Source organism: Periophthalmus magnuspinnatus, chromosome 6 (genome assembly GCF_009829125.3).
Source record: "Periophthalmus magnuspinnatus isolate fPerMag1 chromosome 6, fPerMag1.2.pri, whole genome shotgun sequence".
NCBI classification, from domain to species: domain Eukaryota; kingdom Metazoa; phylum Chordata; class Actinopteri; order Gobiiformes; family Gobiidae; genus Periophthalmus; species Periophthalmus magnuspinnatus.
The window spans coordinates 15,372,072-15,393,655 of NC_047131.1; the positions used below are offsets into that span (position 1 = coordinate 15,372,072).

General features: G+C 39.1%; 1 protein-coding gene across 1 annotated transcript; it reads right to left on the reverse strand.

Moving 5' to 3' along the window:
• Positions 1 to 967: 967 nt before the first annotated feature.
• On the reverse strand, positions 968 to 5,032 carry LOC129456339 (receptor-interacting serine/threonine-protein kinase 3-like). The gene is made up of 11 exons (XM_055222583.1): positions 4,869 to 5,032; positions 3,895 to 4,180; positions 3,040 to 3,188; positions 2,916 to 2,965; positions 2,390 to 2,545; positions 2,225 to 2,307; positions 2,088 to 2,106; positions 1,943 to 1,992; positions 1,818 to 1,863; positions 1,091 to 1,333; positions 968 to 1,011 (listed from the first exon to the last, which is right to left on the reverse strand). The coding sequence occupies exons 1-11, from the start codon at positions 5,030 to 5,032 to the stop codon at positions 986 to 988; spliced, it is 1,272 nt and encodes a 423-aa protein (XP_055078558.1). The 3' UTR covers positions 968 to 985.
• Positions 5,033 to 21,584: the final 16,552 nt, after the last annotated feature.

Consider the following 21,584-nt stretch of genomic DNA (forward strand, 5'->3'; position numbering starts at 1 on the left):
AAGTGCAAGTTAGCATGCAAGTTGTTGTTAGCTTTACCATCACGCCAAAACTCTGCTCTGGTGTCTGAGAGTTGTTAAAAGTGCTGATAAACACATGAAGGTAAATAATTAGGACGCATAAGGTAAGTGAGGAATGACAAAATGGACTAGTTCTGTTTTTTGCACTTTGAGAAAAAAAAAATCAGGTACAGTGCCTTTAAAGGTATATTATTAACTGTTCATCATAAACTTTTTCATTATTTTATTATTTCAATACTGAATATCTGGTGGAGTGGAGTATTGAGCCGTATCATGTTTCCCCAATTTCAGAGGGGGCGTGATTGACAGGTGGATTAACCAATTAGAGAGACGCATGGTCTGCTCGTATCAAAGACAAACACGGCTGCTTATATGTAAAACGGAATTTTAAAAAGTCAACATAAAGGACTGAGAAACAGCGTAAAGTTTTGCAGAATCAACAATCTAACACCATCCTATTTATCTTAGGTAAAATAAGCTCTATATGGTTCTGAATGTTACGAGAATTATTGAGAGGAGACGTCTGCTGAATTTGAGAAACAAGTGATACAAATTAGCGAATATGGTTAGACCTTCTGAAGTTAGTCAATTATCCAGTTCCAGACCTTTCTGGATCAATTCAGAATGTAGAAGAGACTGCGAGGTCAGGGAAACAGTAAGCATGTGTTTATGAGTGTTTACAACTTATCAAATCTAATCTAAATATAATCAAATGAAAATGGGAGTGGGTGAGAGGAGTAAGATTGTTGCCTGGGATGCCCTCCACACTATCATCTGCAGGTGACTCACTGACTGACTGCTCCTGACAGATACTGAGGGATTCAACAGCAGAGCTAAGTTATTGTCTAAAAAATTAAAAAGAAAATATAAGAAAATAAATAAAATAAGTAAAAAGTAAAATAAAAATCAAATAACAAAATTTTGAGCAAATGTACACTAAAGGTTAAAACTAGTTTGATCCGGAAATTCATTTTGGACTGCCTGGTTGGCTCTCTGAAAGAAAAGACACAAATATCCATCTAATATCTGTATACATCTGATATACATTTCAAAGTACGAGTAGAGATTGTACCTAGGTCCTCCATCAGATCGGGCTCATATCTCTTCAGGGCGTCGTAGAAGGCCGCTTTCACCTTGTTACCACCCGAATGTAATGTGGCACTGTAGAGCACTCGGAGTCTGTTCTCACTCGTCTCTTTGGCTTGAATGATGTTGTAGGTCTCATTATGCACCATGTCTCCGAGTTCCTCTGCTATGGCCAGGGCGTTCGACACTCTCTGGATGAGGACATGCCTGTGACGGTCAACAAACTTGGCTAGGATACAAAAGAAAAAGCAGAAATAACATAATGGGCCACTTTTAATTTTTTTTCTAATAGGCAGTTTTCAAATTCTAGCATGTGGTCGTTACAGCCAGATAGGGGGCAAGAAACAGATTTCCCTATTGATTATATTGTACTTTGTCATGAAATATCCAAACTGTAAATTTGCAAATGTTGAACCTGATTTATTTCTAATGACTATACACAAGAACTCACTGTATTACAAAAAAACTGAACCCCTCCCCATCTGTTTTGAATATTATTGGACTATAGAATATTATGATGCCATCTGAAACCCAGCAATACGCATATTTAGGTAAACTATAATATCTCTTCTGAAGGCTATCAGAGATAAAGCTCTCAGATATTTCTATCAAACCAACTGATTGGTTATTAAATTTTAAATAATACACTTTACATATCTCAGTACCTTTATTTGAAAGTGTGCCTCTGTAAGTATGCGTCTATGTGTTCATACCTTTTTCATTTCTTGTCACCGTTTTACCAGAAACACTCAAAGAAGGCTGAGACAAACAGAATAAATGAATTTATTTTGACATTTGATGTAATTAATGTAACCATTAACTATAAATAGTAACTGACCAGTTTGTGTTTGATGACTGGTCCTTGGTCCATAATATCATTAACAGCACCTTCAAATTGCAAATAAAAAAACAAACAAAAAAAACAACAAATGTCAAATAAGTGTAGTATTTTTGCAAAGCCATGAGAAAAGTTATGACAGTACCTTGCTGATTTGTTGAGTCCTACAAAATAACAAATATAAAACACATTCAATCAATCAGTTGACAATAAAATAAAATAAAACCAACTTTATACTTTATCAACTGATCTGCATTTTTAAAAATATAATAATGATGATACCAGTATTGTCAGGACTTCATAGACTGCCTTCTGAATGCCATTACTGTGTCTTGATAACAGCCTTTCAGTTGTTTTAAGGCAGTCTGCAAGAAAGTCAGTTTAATAATTAGACTAATATTACCCTAAACTTTGCCACAACAAACTTTTACTCTGTGTGGAATATACCTTTAAAGTGTGGCCTCTTGGCAGGGTCCTTATCCCAGCATTTCTTCATGAGATCAACTATATCTGTTATTCCCACTACTTGAAGGCGCTGGAGGTCTCCACATGGAGGCCGGTCTCCTTCAGGTATTCTAAGTTCTACAAGAGTATAATTAACCCCTGTCAAGGGACATAGATGAGATGGTGCTAGAAAAACCTATAATAGAATAGTATAGTCAAATTGTACTTAAAGCCACAGTATATAACTTTTAAGCCAAAAATAGACTAAAATAAGACATTTACAATTTCATTTTACATTATTGCTTTTTATAGGAGATAATGGAGACTTTTTTCTTTCATTTTTGATGAAAGAAAAATCTGGATTTTTAGGTTTTATTGGACAAATACTTGTTGAAACCACAACAGATTTTAATTTTATCTACAGATATATTGCATATTTTACCACAAATTAGAGTTTTTGTGGACCATTATGAGTTAACCATTGAAAATGTACGGTTTACTTCATGTTGTCTGTTAATGACATATTTACCTTCATATGGTTCTTTTCCAGTAAAGACAGACCAGAGAAGAATACCGTAACTGAAGGGGACAAGTTAAGAATATTTAAAAAATGAAATATTGAATACAGAATTGAAAATCGCAGATCCCATTACCTGTACGTGTCAAAAGTTTGCACTGGTTCATATGACATGTCAAAGGCTTCTGGTGGCATGTATGGGAACGTGCCCTGAGGTCCAGCCTGCAGACTACTCCTCATCATCATAACATTCACAGACACTTTGGACAAGCCAAAGTCCGCCAACTGCACATGCAACATACAGTCGAGTTGAATTTGGTATCATTGGGTAATAGGAAGTATACACATTATGATGTCAGTATTTCACATAAACACAGACATTGAATCTGAACATTATTTATATACTGGTATGTGAAAAAACATGGGCAACAATATTTTTGGGAGGTCAGTATTTACTTTTTCTTTGTACTAGTGGAAAAATATTTTTCTGTAGGGTTAGGGTTAGGTATTTGAGCTGTAGAGGATTAAATAAATAATTTATATAACTCATTGAAGATATAAAATAACTATAAAACAAAATGTTCAGTTTCAATATTCACTGTTCACTGCACTTCATGTTTTCTCTTTACGATAACATACTTTTTTGGGGGTATAATCCTGCTTTAGAGTTATTGTGTCAGAGGTATGGCTACTTATAAAACTACAGAGGTATAAATACTATTTTGCAATATATCACACATCAAAATTTGTTGTCAGTTATAATACTGCTGGTATCAACAAAATATTTGTTTTCCCTGCTGGGTTTGTAGACTAGTCTGTACAATGGTACTTGGAATAAGTTGTTTTTACAAGGTAACAGGTCAAGTAAGTAGATCATTATCATTATACTATCATTTTACTAGAGAATTACCCTGTGCCCAACCATGTACATATTTTAAGAAAACATGATATGAGCACAACCTGTGCCTACATTTGTTTAAAAGAACGATACCTTTGCATTGAGCGTATCATCCAGGAGAACATTGCTTGGCTTTAGATCCAGGTGCACAATATTCTTGAGGTGGAGAAAGTTCACAGCCAGTGCAATCTGGTGAACCAGTCGAAACGCCAGGGGCCAGGGCGGGGGTCCAGACAGTCGTTTCTGCAGGGACTCGATAGACCCCCTCCTCATGTACTCTGTGACCAATCCTCTCTCTCCTGAAGGGCCCTCATAGATCCCATACATTCGCAGCACAAACTCGTTCGATGCCAGGTCCATGAAGCAAGCCTCTTTGTTGCTGGATGTTGGGTAAAAAAAACAAAAAATAAAGAAATCAGAGTTTACACTGGCTTTTATAAAGCTCCCTTGTGTTTTGGAATTGGTAATGATTCCAGTTTAGTACAGAAGCTGTATTCTACTGTGTCACTGGAACAGAATGGTTGATCTGTCAGTTCTTGTGTTTCAGTATTATGCAGTATTGTTATTGACAAACCCATCACTAGTTGAGTGAATATCATCAAAAGTAATCTCATTACAATGTTTTATTCATTACAGTTTATATCTGGTAAGTTATACGATATAGATAAATTGGTTTAGAACTAAACCAGAAACATTAAAGAGTGTGTATTTACTGCTATGGTGTCTTTACTGCTTACACATATTTAGATCATCATGTTTCCTTTTATTGTTTTGAAAATGCTATATGTGCCAAAAACAACACATTAACATGTTTTATAAGTTTCACTGTTGTTTTTGATGCTCTCCCTTCCCTTTCTCCCCACATCAAGTGACTCCAGAGAGGAAATACTGTAGTGTAGAGAAGCTCATTGTTCTACTGTACAATTTTTACAAACAACATGTCAGGTTCACTGCTGTGGGACTCATGCATGGAGTCCCACAGTATAAATAGACTAATCTCATAGGCCTTGCTAAATTTAAATAATATTCATTATAACCTAATTTTGACAAAACAATACAATCCATACCTGGCATTTCGCTTGAATACTTTAACAGCCACATCGAAGCCCCAGTCTTTGTGCCTGATTTTGTACACCCGTCCAAAGCCGCCCCTGCCCACCTCCTGCCAGTCTGCCACTGGCGCAAGGTTCTCTGACCGCACCACAGTCTCACGGTGAGAGAGCAGCGCCATCTTTCTTGTTTGTTATCCCCACAGCCTGAGGAGGTCTTCTTCAGGGGTTCTAAATTCTGCAAGCCTAGAAAGAGTCCCTGTAAAGAGACATGGATGAGATGGTGTTAGAATGGTAAAACCCTAAATTGGCAAGTCCATTACAGACCTTTTAAAATGTGTAAACAAATACATTCTTAGTTCCAAAATGGAGATAACTAGAGACAAAAGTAAAGTGGAACATAATGTGATTTGAATGGAGAAACTGTAATTAACTTCATAGGTGCACTATGTAACTTTTCTGGTTCACCGGTAATAGAATAAATGCAAGACTGTTGTTATGCCATACTGTGGAATATTCCGGGCAAAGAAAACAATATCTCCATGGAGGGATATTGCTTAGTTACTAATATTTTTATTGAAGCAACAGTACTCTTAATTGAATGAAAGTTTTGGTTACTCTTCCCACTGTCAGTAAGTCTACAAGTAACAAAAGCTTTATGTCGACAATATGATATGATTTGAACATTTGGATTTCTTGCCCTAGTCCTTCCAATATAATGTATTTTTTTAATGTTTATATCTATCCTTTGAAAATACCAGATTTTGTGCATTATTTAATGTTTTGTCCTCTGTGCTTCCTGCTTCTGAAGAGTGCAGACAGAAACCTTGCTTCCTCCTGCTGCTTCCTTCTTTACTTTGCTTTTTAATCATTTTACCTCTTCCAGTGCTGGAAGATTTATTTAGTTATGATTTTCTTTTAAGTGAACCAAGACTTTTAAAACATTTGTACATTTTTTAACTAAATTTCTGATGAGCCAGCAACATGTCCAGCAGAAGAAACCAAAGGAATTCTTCCTGTGAATGCTGTCGTAACTATCAACAACAAATTGATGAGCTACAAGCACGGATATTTCTTTTAGAATCTGAAAAAGGACTTCACCGGACGCTTCCTGTGACTTCCAATGGTAAGTAGCCTACAGTTATTTTCAGAGAAGAGGGTGAGAAAACTTAAACCTGAGTGATACTGTGTCTTTTCCAAAACTTTGTAAAGACAAGAATGCCAAGCCAACGCAACAAGTGATAAAAAAAACCCAATGCTAATATTGTTCCATCACCCAAAATGCAGCTTACAGACAGATTTTTTTCATTGTCACATATTGATGTTGATGTTAAGATACAAACAGAAAATAGATTTTTTTTGTCACAAAACAAGAGCAATGATGTTGGCAAAAGAATGCTAGCAGCAATCTGTGCTAAAGGTCAGAGATACTCTGATGTTAGGAGACAGTGCTATCAGAAATGTGAGCCACAGAGGAATACAAATTGCTCCTATCCCAGACACAGAAACAGGATAAATGAGAAAATTTTTGTCAACACACCGAGCAGTTAAACAGCTGATTGTGCACAGCTGATTGTGGATGCAGTTGACAAAAGAATGGAACAGACTGAAATCTTTAAAAGGGACTTTATAAAATTATTCGAGGAGTGTCATGATGTGTGCTTTTCTGTTCCTGTTTTGTCTCCCTGTGTGCTCTTCCCCCTCCCTCATCTGCCTGTACCTGGAGCTGGGCGGAGCTCTCGGCTCCTCCCGCGCGCACCTGCTGTCCATCTGGCTAATCACCACACCTGCCATGGATAAGAGGAGATGGGAGAAGACACTCAGTGTGAGATCGTCTGCGTGTCTTGACTCTGTTCTGCGTTTGTCGTCCCTGTGTTCCTGTTCACCTGCTCACCTCTGGATCACCCTCTGTTTGTACTTTGCCCCATTTCTACAATAAATACTGTAAATCTGCCCCGAGTCTGCATCCCTTGGTCTGCTACACACACCCGTTACGACAAGGAGCTTGATAATGTGGAGATTAAGACGTTCATCAGTGGACCTCTTCCCAGCATAGATAGAAGGAAGATGAACAAATTTACCCGGCTGTTTCAGCTGAACACATGGCTGTTCAACGCATGTGTGGCCAGAAGACTGCACTACATTGAGAACTTTGATCTATTCTAGAAACGAGAGGACCTGTTCAAGGGAAATGGCCCACACCTGAGCAGAGATGGAGTGAGAGTGCTGACGGATAACCTCCTCCATGCTCTGAGGCACTGGCCTGGACAGGGTCCTGGCTCCCCTTACACTCAATATAGCATGGTCAAGAGTTCTGGCATAAACTATGCTGAATCCGTACCCACCTATTCTCCCCTCATCTTCCACCTGGTCCCTCACCCAAACTTCCCAGATGAAGATTAAAATGGTTAAAGAAGAGCAGAAAGCACTGTGGAGGAATGATGACTCGGTCAGGGCACAGAAAAGGGAGTGCCAGAGGGCCGAGCGGGAATGGTGCAAGTCAAAGAAAAGATGTACAGGTACAACCACAGTTTATGTAGAACAAGGGAGAGGTATTTTTTGGACATTATTGGAAGTTGTAGTAACAACTCTCATATCCTGTTTGCAACAGTATGCAGATTAACAAACCCTCCAGCTCCATTGCCGTTAGAACTAATTTACACATCTTAAGTGCAATGAGTTTGCAGTATTCTTTAATGACAAGGTTCGGGGCATTAAAAATGCCAACAATTCCACAATGCAAATAACACCTCAGCACCCACCTAGACACTTAGAGCTGATTAGGCCCAAACCCATACAGGGCGTAGGGCCTATTGCTTCCGCAACGATGAGTGCATGGGCTTTGCCCATGCACTCATCGTTGCAGACTGTCTTCACGAAGTTGCGTGCAAAGCGCGCAACTTCATGGCAACACTGCACCGTGCACAGACTCCTGTATCCTAGCAACCCATGCCGTAGGCATGGGACATGCATATTTGTTCTTGCTAGCATGTCAGCGTCAACATTGAGTCAATGGGCGAAGCTGTTCGATGCCGCTTGCAGCTTTAATTCACTTTGCACTTGTAACTGACAAAACTTTACATGATACCTCGATGTGTTACCCACTAGATTTCTAAAGTCTGTGCTCAACAGTTTGCAATCACCACTCACTTGCATAGTTAACATGTCACTTCAATCTGGAGCATTCCCAAGAGCTTTGAAAACTGCGATTATCAAGCCTCTCCTGAAGAAAAGCAGTCTTGATGCCAAGATATTGAACAATTATTGACCAATCTCTAATCTGCCGTTTCTCGGCAAAGTCCTTGAAAAAGTTGCTTCCCAACAGCTTATTAACTTTCTCCAAATGAACAACTCCTTTGATGTTTTCCAATCAGGTTTTAAACTCCACCACAGCACTGAGACTGCTCTTACCAAGGTGACAAATGACATCTGCCTGAACACTGATGCAGGCAAAGTCTCAGTCTTGATCCTGTTAGATCTGAGTGCTGCCTTTGACACTGTGGATCATGGGATCCTCTTACAGAGACTAGAGGACTGGGTGGGCATCTCTGGTACGGCACTAAACTGGTTCAAGTCCTATCTAGAAAACAGGGAGTACTTTGTTGAAATTGGAAAATGTGTCTCAGATAAAATGTCCCTGACCTGTGGGGTGCCCCAGGGGTCAATCCCGGGACCTCTGTTGTTCAATCTCTACATGCTGCTGCCGTTTGGCTACTTAATACGCAGCAGTAATGTGTCCTACCACAACTATGCAGATGACACTCAGATCCATGTCTCACGGGCAGCAGGTAAATATGGACCAGTCGATTCACTCTGCCACTGCTTCCAACAGATCAGTGTGTGGATGCAAAACAACTTTCTTCTGCTAAACTCAGACAAGACTGAAGTCATCATCTTTGGCCCACAGAAACATAGAGAAAGTGTCAGCAGTCATCTCCAGTCTCTCTCTCTAAAACCTTCAACTCAGGCTAGAAATCTAGGGGTAATAATGGACTCAACCTTGAACTTTAACAGTCACATCAAATCAATAATATCTGCAGTTTTTTTACCATCTAAATCTTTGCAAAAAAAGGTATACTGTCAAAACTAGACTTAGAGAGACTTGTCGATGCATTTGTCTCCAGTTGGTTAGACTACTGCAACGGCCTGCTCAGTGGCCTCTCCAAACGAGCGTTAAGACAGCTGCAGTGCGTCCAGAACACTGGGAATCAGCGTTTCAATTTTATGCTAAAACCTGGAACAGTTTTCCTGATGTGAGACAGGCCTCTACTCTGACAATGTTTAAATCCAGGCTCAAAACAGTTCTATTTAGCTGTGCATATGACTAAAAGGTTTTTATTCTGCACTCTTCTGTTTTAATGTTAATTTTATGATGATTATTTGTGATTATTTATGTTTTGATTTGTTGTATTGTGATTTTAATGTCTTTCTTATTCTGTAAAGCACTTTGAATTACTTTGCGTACAAATTGTGCTATACAAATAAACTTGCCTTGCCTTGACTTCTAATCAGATTTCACTTTAAATTATAAATCAGATGTTATGTCTTTTGAAGTAGTTTTCCCAAATTATTATATATTAATCTTGAGTAATGTCTTGTACCACTACTTTGTACTTCAACTTGAGTAATATGATTTTCTTAGTATTTTGAAATTATTTTTGTTGTTTTATTTTTGTGCTTTTAGAGCACCATTGTGACCGTATATATTTCTGTATATTTTCCAAAATTTGAAATAAAAATAAGAAAGGTGCGCTAGCTTAGCATTACTGAAAGCTTTTCCAAGTAGCGCTATTAGCCAAACATGAATGGTACAATGATAATACTCAGACGGGTAAATTAAGTAAATAAAGGTCTTAAAATTGTTAGCATACATTCCGTGATACAGGCCCACCAGCTGTTATTGCATTGTGATTAGTTTGTAATTACTTCATCATGGTTTTCTCCTGTTATTCTTTATTTTTATCTTTTGGAAAGTCCAAACTAAATGCTTTACCTAATATTACCATATCTCCAAAATGTAGTGAAATTGTTTCTCAGAACAGAAGAAATATGAAAGTGGTACTGGGGAAGCTGGCCCGAGTGATCAAAATAGGAGGCAGACTCAAAAGAAGTCCCATTAGACACATTTATTTCCGTGTAGTGGTACACCGTGAACACAAAAAATAATACATATTTACAAAAATTAATGGTGCTCAACGAAAAACTAAGCAACCAAACTTAAGCAACTGAAACAAAAGCCACGTGTACCTCATCTGTCTAATTGTCCAGACTAAAATACTTCCCTATACCGGAAGCCCCACCCCCGGTCTACTCCATCTCTTGTCCAGGGGCGATGGGAGTAACATAAGCCTATGTTCCATAAAAACATCTCCCGGGCCCGAGTCCCTTTACTAACAGTGTTTAACTAAACAAACTATAAACACTTAGTTCAGGAAATGAAAATACACAAGACATTAACACAAAGAAATAAACAAACTTAAATCAGTTTTTCCCCCTCCACATGGTCCGGCCCACGACCCCACTCAAGCCTATAAAATGGCCGACATAGGGCACACCCCCTCTTAGTCTGGACCATGTGGGGATGCAGGTAAGACGATTATTGGACTGAACTGAATAGACACATTTAACTAAATAAAATATATTTAACTAACAAATGTGTGGTGATTTAAACTGATTACAACTAAACAAAACAAACCTGGGATAGTTCTATTTCGTTGAGTATTGAAGTTATTGAAAATGAACAAACCTGTGCAAAACCAAATCATAGTACTATTAAAAGGGACAAAGGCCCACTTTGTCACAGGTACTGGAACAAGTTTGTGGTGTTAAAGGTAAAGAGCCAGCCATAAAGTGCTTCCTTATTGAGTGGAGTAGTGACCCATGAGGCTGCACACTGCTGAGTGTGATGAAGCCAGGGGGCAGGACAAAAACTGTCAACTGAGGCAGAAAGAGTCTTTTTTTTTTTACAAGTAATGAGATGAAGTGATTAATAGATTAATAGAATGGATTGGTATGGCAAATATAAACAAGTAAAATACAGCATACCCATTTTTTCATCAAAGTGCAAAGAGCTGCCCTGGAGGTTTTAAAGAGCCGCATATGACTCTTTAGAGTGTCTGTGTAATTAGTAAATGCAAAAGTAAAATCTGTTGTAAGGTATTTTTTAACAATGTAATACTACCCCAGATGCCTGTAGCCCTATTCACCAAAGACTGTGTGACCCCCCACCCTGAGAGGGTCATAAAGCAATCTGCGAGCACTGGGGCCAAGAAGATAAGTGGCCCTGATCATAGGTGTTATCTGTAGCCCTGTTCACCAAGGACTGAGTGACCCCCACTCTGAGGGTCATAAAACAATGAGATTGTTTGACTTAAAAACACACACTGTTGGATTTTGCCAAAAGGTTTTTAATGTGTAACCACATGTTGACGAGAAGAAGGTCTCTGCGAGACCTATAAAAGCTGAAAACACAAACATCTCAGTACTCTCTTCCTATCCTTTCGTGAGAGTCCGGTGCTCCATTGTTAACTTTACCTGTGAGGAACTCATTAAACCCTTCTGACTTATACTTCAGTCTTTTAGTCCTCTTTGACGCTTGCATCAGAAACGAACTGGAAAAAAGTTGTAGGGGTGAACAACAACTTTTTTGTCCATTTGACAGATTTTACTTTTGGCTTTTATTATTATTTGGAGGGTTGCAGACCCCTGGTCTGGTCGCTCCACTTCTCCCTCCGCGCACGTGAGGGAAGAGCGCCATCTTTCTCCCGCAGGTGAGCACAGCCGCACGTGAGGAGCTGCTACATCCTCGGACAAAACCTGGTCTACCTCCACATGTGAGATTAATGCACTGGCAATAGTTTGCTTTTAGAGCACCATTGTGACCGTATATATTTCTATATATTTTCCAAAATTCGAAATAAAAATAAGAAAGGTGCGCTAGCTTAGCATTACTGAACGCGTTTCCAAGTAGCGTTATTAGCCAAACATGAATGGTAAACACTCAGACGGGTAAATTAAGTAAGTAAAGGTCTTAAAAGTGTTAGCATACATACCGTGATACAGGCCCACCAGCTGTTATTGCGTTGTGGTTAGTTTATAGTTACTTCGTCATGGTTTTCTCCTGTTATTCCCTACTTTTATCTTCCAGTCCAAACTCGATGCTTTAAGCTAATAATACCGTATCTGCTTTTCTCTCTCCAAAATGTAGTGAACTGGTTTCTCAGAACAGAGGAACTATGAAAGTGGAACTGGAACAAGTTTTGGTGGTGTTAAAGGTACAGAGCCATCCCCGTGCCTTCGGAGAGCTTCCTTATTGAGTGGAGTAGTGACCTCATGAGGCTGCACACTGCTGAGTATGATGAAGCCAGGGGGCAGGACAAAAACTGTCAACTGATGCCTATGCTGTGGATGACGGTCACTGGTGAGTAGTACTTAATTAAGTTTACTCAGTTACAGTTGCTTGAGCAACTTTTTAAAGTAATTTTAGTTTTTAGAGTACTTTTTGAAGTAACAGTAGTGTAAGAATGTTTTTGGTGTAAGCATCAAAGAAGACCAAGAGTCTGAAACAAAAAGTCAGAAGGGTTTAATGAGTTTTGCACAGGTAGAGTGAACAATGAAGTAATGGAAAGGATAAGATGAGAATCCTGAGATGTGCGTGTTTGCAGTTTGTTATAGTGTCTCCCAATTTGGGTGTGTGTGAGTGTATGTCAAAGGAGGAGACTCCTCTGGTCAGCATAGAAAGAAATCTTTTTATTTTTCTTGGAAAGTTCCATATCTACAAAGTCTCTAAATCTCTCCCAAAATAAATATTTTCATTGAATTAAATTCATATATGGAATGATAACTATGAAATATAATTATGAAACTAAGAACATCTAAACTATGCATGCAACTTAATCAAAATGGCAAGTCTTTTAAACCACAATAAAATATATATAATTAATATACTTACACAACATTGTCTGCAAGCTAAAATGAATCAAAATATGCAGCTACTGATATGTTATATTGTAGCCTGTATTGTTTTCAGATATAGTAAAAAGTAATCTTTGCTACAAAACTATCATCACTATCCTCTTAGGCTGTAAAAATCACTTGGAGGTTCAACATAATCGTGCCCTGCGTTGTAATTTTCTCCATAAAATATACAGTTCATTGCTACATTTCCACAATAAATATATATTAATACCCAAACTATAATCTGTATGTGTATAGGTGACAAAAGACATTTAAGATGATCCAAATAATTAAATATTTTTGGTCTCATGACTTGTGTTATCACCATATTAGACCTCTAATCTCCTTCCAATCCACGTGCATGGTCTGGATTCTACTCCTATCCCATGCTGCCTTTCTGTCGGATAGGCGCGGTCTGCTGTAGCCCCCTGTGCTCTCGATCACTGTCTCCCCTCCCTCTTCTCCACCCACCTGGTTTTACGCACCCTGCTTCACCACCGGTCTCCCCACTACGGCTCCCCTCTCCTGTCACCTCTCTCCAGTCCCTGCTCTGTACCCTGGCGTTTTTGTCTTTTGTCCCATGCAAAAGACATCACCATTAACGGACGCAAAGGTAAGATCATCCCTTCTTGAAGACAGGGGATCATTACTGATGCGAGCCACATTATGTTACCAACAGCGGCGGCGGTAGCGGCAGACACGTCCGGGAGTGAAGCTAAATGAAGGACCCACGTGCGCCAATGTGCATTGTATTGTGATGAACGCATTGGCTGACTGCAACGAGACACAAGAAGGCACCAGAGAAGGAAGCGAGAAGGAGGGGGGGAGACCACTTAGCACGGCACGTCCAAGGGGGCTTAGGTAGGGGATATAGCGGCACTGTGGAGAAAAAAAGTGGAAGTGAGCAGCAAAGGGATAAAGATTGGAGATTGACAGGTGAACGCTCAATTGAAACAGCTATTAGTGACTGCAAACTGTCTGAGAAAGGAAAAAACCTGCTAAAAAGGACTTATCCGGATTTGGAAAATAGCTGGACTGCTACGAGATCAAGGTGTACAGAAGACATTTAACCTTTCTTTTTGGCCTTTCTATAATAAGATTTTGCAATGGCTGTCCAACTCATTCCAGAGTCTGCGGTCTGCTTGCTCATGGTAAGGCAAAGACACAGCATGTTCTATCTCTTTCATTTTTCCAGTATTATTTTTGATTTGGAGCATTGATGCTTGGAATGCTCCTCCCCTTTTACTACTATAAGCCATAAAATTCTGGGGCACACTTTCCCCAGACATTGCAGTTTTGTTTCAATCCCGTGTAATCTTTTAGGCTAGTGACAACTTCATGGAAGCTATAGCACATGAGAAAGAGGACCATTCTGCTGCAGTTATTCATTCAGAAATTGCAGTAACAATCTAGGACACAGGACAGTGATGGGAATTTTGTGTGCATAGTTGTCCGAAACACTCACTGGAATGTAGCTGTACACACTTAGATGAAATGTACATATATGACTTAGAACTACAGTGCGTTCATTCCTATTTGGGGCTGTTGGCATTCTGCAGTCCCAAGGGATGTGTGTGTGTGGTGGGGATAGGGGGGGTCCATGCATGACTGCACTACCTGCTATCTCCACCTGTCATTGCTGTCTGTTACTATGGCGATATAGGCCATGCACTTCACTTGAGGGAAAGGCAGCAGCGAAATGAGCAGGGTGAAGGAGAGACAGGAGGACTGATGGACAGGGCAAACACAGGGTAAGTGATGAAGACAGCGCTAGGAAAAAGAGTAAAGAGATTTATGTCTACCGGCAGAAGTGCCCCTGAAAATAAAAGACAAATTCCACAAGTAGATAGCAGATGTAATCACACTGATGAAAAGTTTCAGCAAATGCATCAAAACAAACTTAAATATAAAAAATATATATATAATGAAATTATGCATTGTTTTCTATAATTTGTTTCTAAAATTGGGCAAATTATTAATTCACTCACTGGTTAAGCATTAGGATGTCAGTGCCAGACTAGTGTTAAGTACTGCTATTGCCACAATTGCCCTGGGACAGAGAGGCTGCCATTTTGTGCTTATATGTTTATGCCATTTGGAACCCTTCGCCTTCAGCAGTGACATGTGAAACCTTAACATATTCAGAAAATACGACGAGGGCAGGTGTTGTCCCCAGACTCTGGCTCACTTTGCATACGTTAGCATGAACATTAACATTAACATAGAAGGTGTAGCTTAACAAGTGCCCCGCTGTCAAAGCTGACAACCCCAAAACCCGTCACTGTCACCTCAGATTAGCATTCTGTCACTGAGCTAACCTGAAAAATAAGCTTACTGTCTATAATTTGAACTGTTGGAAGTGCAATCATTATATTGGAGTGGTGTAAATAAGAATTAATACTACTTAATGTGGCTGCACTAATGGAAGCAATGCGTTGAGCTTGTGTATCTTGCACTTAACAAGCCACGCAATTTCTTCCAGCTTTTTCAAACCAGTGGTGTTATGATATTGCTGTTTAGTTTATGCTCTGTTGCAGTGACCAAACACAATCACACGCTCAAAAAATAAGTGCAATGAAGTGCTCAAGAACACAAGAACAAGAATCAAACCACACATTCCCTGTTAGTCTCTTCTGACTGAACAACGCCCACCCCATCATGTTTACAATACATTTTTGAATCCGGCATAGTAATATCTGTTATTATTCTGTTATTTTGTCTGCAGCAGCAAAGAGCACTAGCTCAGATTTTGCCCAGGTTACTGTTGAGTGATTGAAGCCAAAGCAATGAGGTCAGAAAAGTCCAGATGAACATCTGCAGTGTTTAGACTTGTTTGAACATGCTCTAACAGGTTGTTGTGATTGATGTGGAGTAAGTGATGCCAGCTCTTGGTGCATGACATTTGTATTCGCGTTAGCTTGCTCAGAGCAGAACCTATCTCCATTATTAATGAGTTTACCCAGGGCATGTGTGTGTTTGCTGTGACTGGGATTAATATTGATCACGCTTCCTGCCTATGTGCCTATTAATATTTTAGCTTCATAAATGATTATCTCCACCAGTTATTACACAGGCAGCTTATTATGATTTGCTTGGCACTACAAATCAGTGAAAGCCAAGCACATACACTTAAAATTATTTACGTGACAAAGTAATAATTATAATAATAATAATAATTTGGCCCTAATTTGTTCTAGGTCCCTGTAGAAAGGTTTTGTCTGTCAAATATATAATTATACTATAGACTACCATCACCAAAGATTATTTATAAACCCCATCGGAAAACATTTCAGGACGATTACATCATTCGAGACTGACTAATGCAATTATGAAGTCTGAAAACTTGCTAACAGTGAATGCCCATTAATTGTGTTATTTACATACGTTGACCCCAAAACAGTGTGGCTTGTGTCCATGCCTCCTTGCCCTCATCCTTATTGCCGCTCATTCAATTATCCTGTTGCTAAAGATGGAGACCAGATGACTAAGATGCAGCCAGTAGATTCATTCAGCCCTAATCGAATCACTGGCCTATGACGTGATGCAGTGCTCTGTGTACACTGGTCTTGATTGCAATGTCAATATCTCACTTTTTTATTTATATTGCGGCTCTTTATTGTTTCCATACACAAGGTTAAGTTGCGCAGTGTGCCCCATACATTATTGTATGCATACGCAGTCATTTTTTATCTGATGTACACAGCGTGGACAATAGCGGGTAGTGGAGTGTGGTGGGGGAGGGTCAGCAGCATGACATCATACTCAGATAATTGATTACAATGACAGACGGGAGAAGAAATATACAGTAGCAAGGAATGCCTGTGTGAATTTGCCAGGGTTGTGTGGGGGAAAGAGGAAATACAATTATAAAGCTATGATAGAAGATTCTATATGTCAATTACTGTAGCAAAGAAAGGATATTTCTTAACCACTTAAATAAATAAACCTCCCTAACAAAAACAAAAAATCAAGAACCACTGACAGCGCACATTTTTGTAAACATTTAGGACTCATTTCCTGGTCCAGCTTGTACTATATTAATGTTCTCCATATCTAATACATTTAAGTTGATAGAAATTCCTTGCAAAAATATAGTCCTAAACAGGTTACCCCAGTGGCACTAATGCAGGATGGGTCAAATGCAATGCAAAATTAAAGCTGCAAGCGGCATCAAAAGAACCTCGCGGGCCACGCTTTGCACTCGATCGACCTGGCACTCCGCAAGGCTAGCGCTAACCCGCCTCTTGTCTCTTTTTTTTTTTTTTTTTTTTGTGGCTTTGGGCTGTGCTCGTCACTAAACAAAGTTAACAGGCACTGGAAACGCTGATGCACAAAAATTTGAATTAGCATTAGGATAACATTGGCTCTTACGCACATTGCCATGGCAACCCAGTGAAAGATATGACATGGGTCCAAATCACATTTTGATGACATGAAGAGTCATTGTTCCATGATACTAATGTTTTTCTTATGAATGGGACATTTTAGGAACACTCCCTTTAGGATTACATGGGTAATTTTTCGCATCGGCATGGCAACACAGTGCAAAAAACAACATGGGTCTCATTGAGTTTTTTTGATCAGGATGACCAATTCGATTGGAATTTTATGTGAAATTTTGTAACATTTCGGACGCGCTCATCATTCGGCATGACATTGGGGTCACTCATTGACCTCCCATTGACTTCCATTCATTTTAGCAGTTATAAATATGGCTTGGATAGGGCTTGATGCAAGGAGTGTGTTTGGGGGACATGATTCACCCATTGACTCAATGTTGTCATGGGTTGGCATGGGTTGCTTGGATACTGTAGTCAAGGCAGGGGGAGAAGCCGTGTCGGGGCTCGGACCTAAAATGATATATGCAAGCCAAACTCATGAATACAATCTGTCCACTATCTTACTTCATTTTAACTTCATTTTAACTCCAATTAGCTTGTGTCATATGTAAATGTGTGAGTAATTAAGCAGCAAATCAAGCAAGCACAACAAGTTATTAAAAACATGACATTTTAATTTTGTTAACTTGCATCACTAGAAGAAAACTTTCCAGATCATCCATCAGTCCAGTTAAATCTGTTGACTTAAATGAACATGATATTTTGGATATATTTTGGAGTGTTACAGTGGTGCATGTCCCTTCTGCTGGTACAGAGAGCTGTTTTCTGATGCTGCAGTAAATTCAGTGCAATAATCATGAATTTGCAGAGTGACTGCAGAGCAGTCACGGCTGAGTGATGGCAACTGCGGTGACTGCTGATGTCAACACTCACACAAGAGGTACGACGCAGGGGGGACAAACTACTTTAACTCATTGTCACTAACAGAATTCTGTTAGTGACAGAGTAACAGAGTTAGTAACAGAGCTCTGTTTTACATGTTTGCATTTTTCATGTTGGGTGATAAAGTGATAAGCACCTTTGTCTCACAGCAAGATGGTCCCAGGTATTACTCTCAGACCTTACTGGGTATTTGTGGAGTTTGCATGTTCTCCCTATGTGGCACTCTGGTAGTCCGTTTTCCCCTCAAACATGCAAAATAGACCAAACTAAGGATGTGCAATCAATCGAATTTTAATTAAATTGAGATCCAATCATGTCAAATCGTCAACAATCAGCTTGAGACTTTTTTCATCACAAAGTCTACCAGTCTAGCCAATTTTGTCAGTAAAGGTGTGGTATGGAGTTCAGACTTAGTTTGACGGAATCTTTTTGTGAAATGGCACTGATTAAAAGTATGTCTTGTTTCTGTCAAAGAGGTAAATGAAAAAGAGAGCGAATGAATATTGAAAGAGAGTGAAGGATAGTCCTGATCAACACTGAGAATGGGTTAGATACAGAGGACATCTTTTCCTCTGTGAACATTACCTTAATCTTGCCTTAACCTTAACCAAAATTTAGTTGTAAATCCACTTTCCTCTTTTGCACAGACAGTTTGAGTCGGATTTTGCTTGTGCTTAAGTCTTTCATCACATTATTGATCAGAACCTTTCCAATAAATCCCACTGCACTAGATTAATATGATGACATTTTTGGACGTATCAAATTATTAATCACAAGAGAGGTGCAAAATAGATTCCTGTTAGCACATGCATAAATGTATAAGATTGAACGTGTTTGGGAGGTTATATTGTGAGGTGTTTGCACAGTAGCCAGTTTAAAGCTTATTGATGCGCTGCAGAGGGCTAATTGACTGCAGTGGTGTGGTCATTTGTGCAGCTCACAGAAGGCTCAGGTGTTAAACGGGAATGCATGATGTGCCTCTTGCATGTTAATGAGCAGACCTCTGGAATCATCTTTCCAATGCTGCCAGGCGGAGATGATACTGTAAAGATGTTCTACTGTAAATGCATTGCTGGTTTTAAAGGGGCTATACTTGATTTGTATTTTTTCTGATTAAGGTAAATTCCCTGGGTAATATGCACTGTACTTTAAATACAGATAACAGAGACTAACCTATGCATTTTGCAAAGCATTGTTGGGTACCAACAATCAGACACCGGGACACCAATCAGACACATTGTTTACTAAGGATCATGGGAAAACAATTGCTGGCCAACACTATCCCTGACATCTCAAGGTGCATTATAAAAAGAGAGAAAAGAACGCAGAGTGGGTAGAGATGGATGAGAACCATGTGATGTCATGTTCTTGACCCATGGATCAAAATCAGGTATGAACCCTTTATTTGCTTGCCTGACAAGTCCAGAATGAGACATCTCTCTATTTTATATACAGAGGGATAACAGTCAGGTCACCACTCCCTCCGTCGCATCTTGAGCCAGATTCAGACAGCACGGTTTAATCACATTTGTTTATTTCAGTGATGCTTGAGAAACAAAGGAGCCCATCATTTTGAACATAATGTTATTTCTCTCACCTCAGATTATTAGAGTTCAGTCCTTCATTCATTGACTGCAGATGTGATCTTTTTTTTTTTTTCTTGAGCTGCAGCTGAGGATTATTTTAGTAGTCAGCTACTCAGTGATACATTTTTTGATTATCCAAACGATTACTTCTAAAAGAATGAGGTCAGCTGACTACCTGAATGACCAGGTTATTCCATCAATTTCTTCCCTGATGGCATGGGCATATTCCAAAATGACCATGCCAGGATTCATCGGGGTCAAATTGTGACAGAGTGGTTCAGGAGCATGAGACATCATTTTCACACATGGATTGTCCACCACAGAGTCCAGACCTTAACCCCATTGAGAATCTTTGGGATGTGCTGGAGAAGGCTTTGTGCAGAGGTCAGACTCCACCATCATCAATGCAAGATCTTGGAGAAAAATTATTGCAGCACTGGATGGAAATAAATCTTGTGACATTGCAGAAGCTTATCAAAACAATGCTACAGTGAATTTGTGCTGTAATCAAAGCTAAAGGTGGTCGAAATATTAGTGTGTGTGACCTTTTTTTTGGTGGCGACTTTTCTTTGGCCAGGCAGTGTATGATGAATTTTTGATAGAGAATATTTACAAATTAAGTGTAATATTCCTGAAAATTAGAAATAGACACTGGTTTTAGTTAGTAAAACCAGTGTCTTTGTTATAAAAGATCTTTTCCTATGTGCTTTAGAGTCTATATAGTCCACCTAACGATTACCAAATCCAAGTCGACTAGTCACGATTAGCCAATTAATCGTTGAAGCCCTATACTTTTCCTTTCTTTTTTTCACATAAGCAGCCATATTTGTTTTGATTAGTGCAGTTTAGTGCATGTTTTGTTTTCTTTAGTGCAGTTTCATTGTTCAGTGGTGGTAAGATTTTGTTTTGTTATACATTCGCACAATATATCTTGCTGCAATTTCATGATTTCCTTTTTCTCTTACCTTGGGTGTGTTTGTTTTTGTGATTGGTTGTATTTTAGTATGCCCACACAACAACGTTTATGTATGCGTTTTTAAAGAATTGAGCAAAACATAGTACTTCCAGTTCTTTGTTTACATACTTACTCCTACACTTTAATTAATTCATGTTTGTTGTTAGTTTAGCCGTTATTCTCATTAGCTTGGGTTCTATGGACGTAGTATTGATTGTATAGAGCTGCCCAAGAAAACATCCTCTCCGCCCACACACTCTCTTGTATTTACACACTGTCCTAACACTTCGCCTGCTCTACCATAGCCCTCTGTCAATCAATCATGTGCATGTTTACATTCAGCACCCTCTCAGTCACTCACAACAAACCAGAGAAAAGCCCACACGTGACATTTATTGAATGTGTGTCCCTTGTGGTCATATAGTGCTGTAGATTCAAGCTTTCAATGTAGATAGATGGTTTCTCCACACGTGCCAAAGTGAAATAAAATCTGTATCATAGTATCAAGTAATTTGAACATTCTTTGTTTTAAAGTGAAAGTGAAAGTGGGGCATTTCTTCATGACATCATATCATATAATGTAACATTCCTTGCACATTTTAAGCAATACTATTGCAGTAATGGTTTAAAAGGTATAATTCTCTGGTGTGAATAACAGATTTAGTCACAGTCACATGGTAAGTCTGAAAATAAGGGACAAAATAATCTTTGTTTTACTATTCACTCCTACTCACAGTAACAGCGCTGCTATTGTCTTTGCATTTGTTTAAAGTTATAATGTGGCATTATAATGTGAAAAAATAGACAAATGAGTGCATCAGTGTGTCAAGACGGTAATCTTCAGGTGCTGTTCTAGGATATGGACAAGTAAAGCCGGTGTTACCAGAAGATGTGTGTACAGCAGTCAAGTAGAGATCCGTGGCAGTCTGTAGTATGAAAAATTAAAAGTCCATTA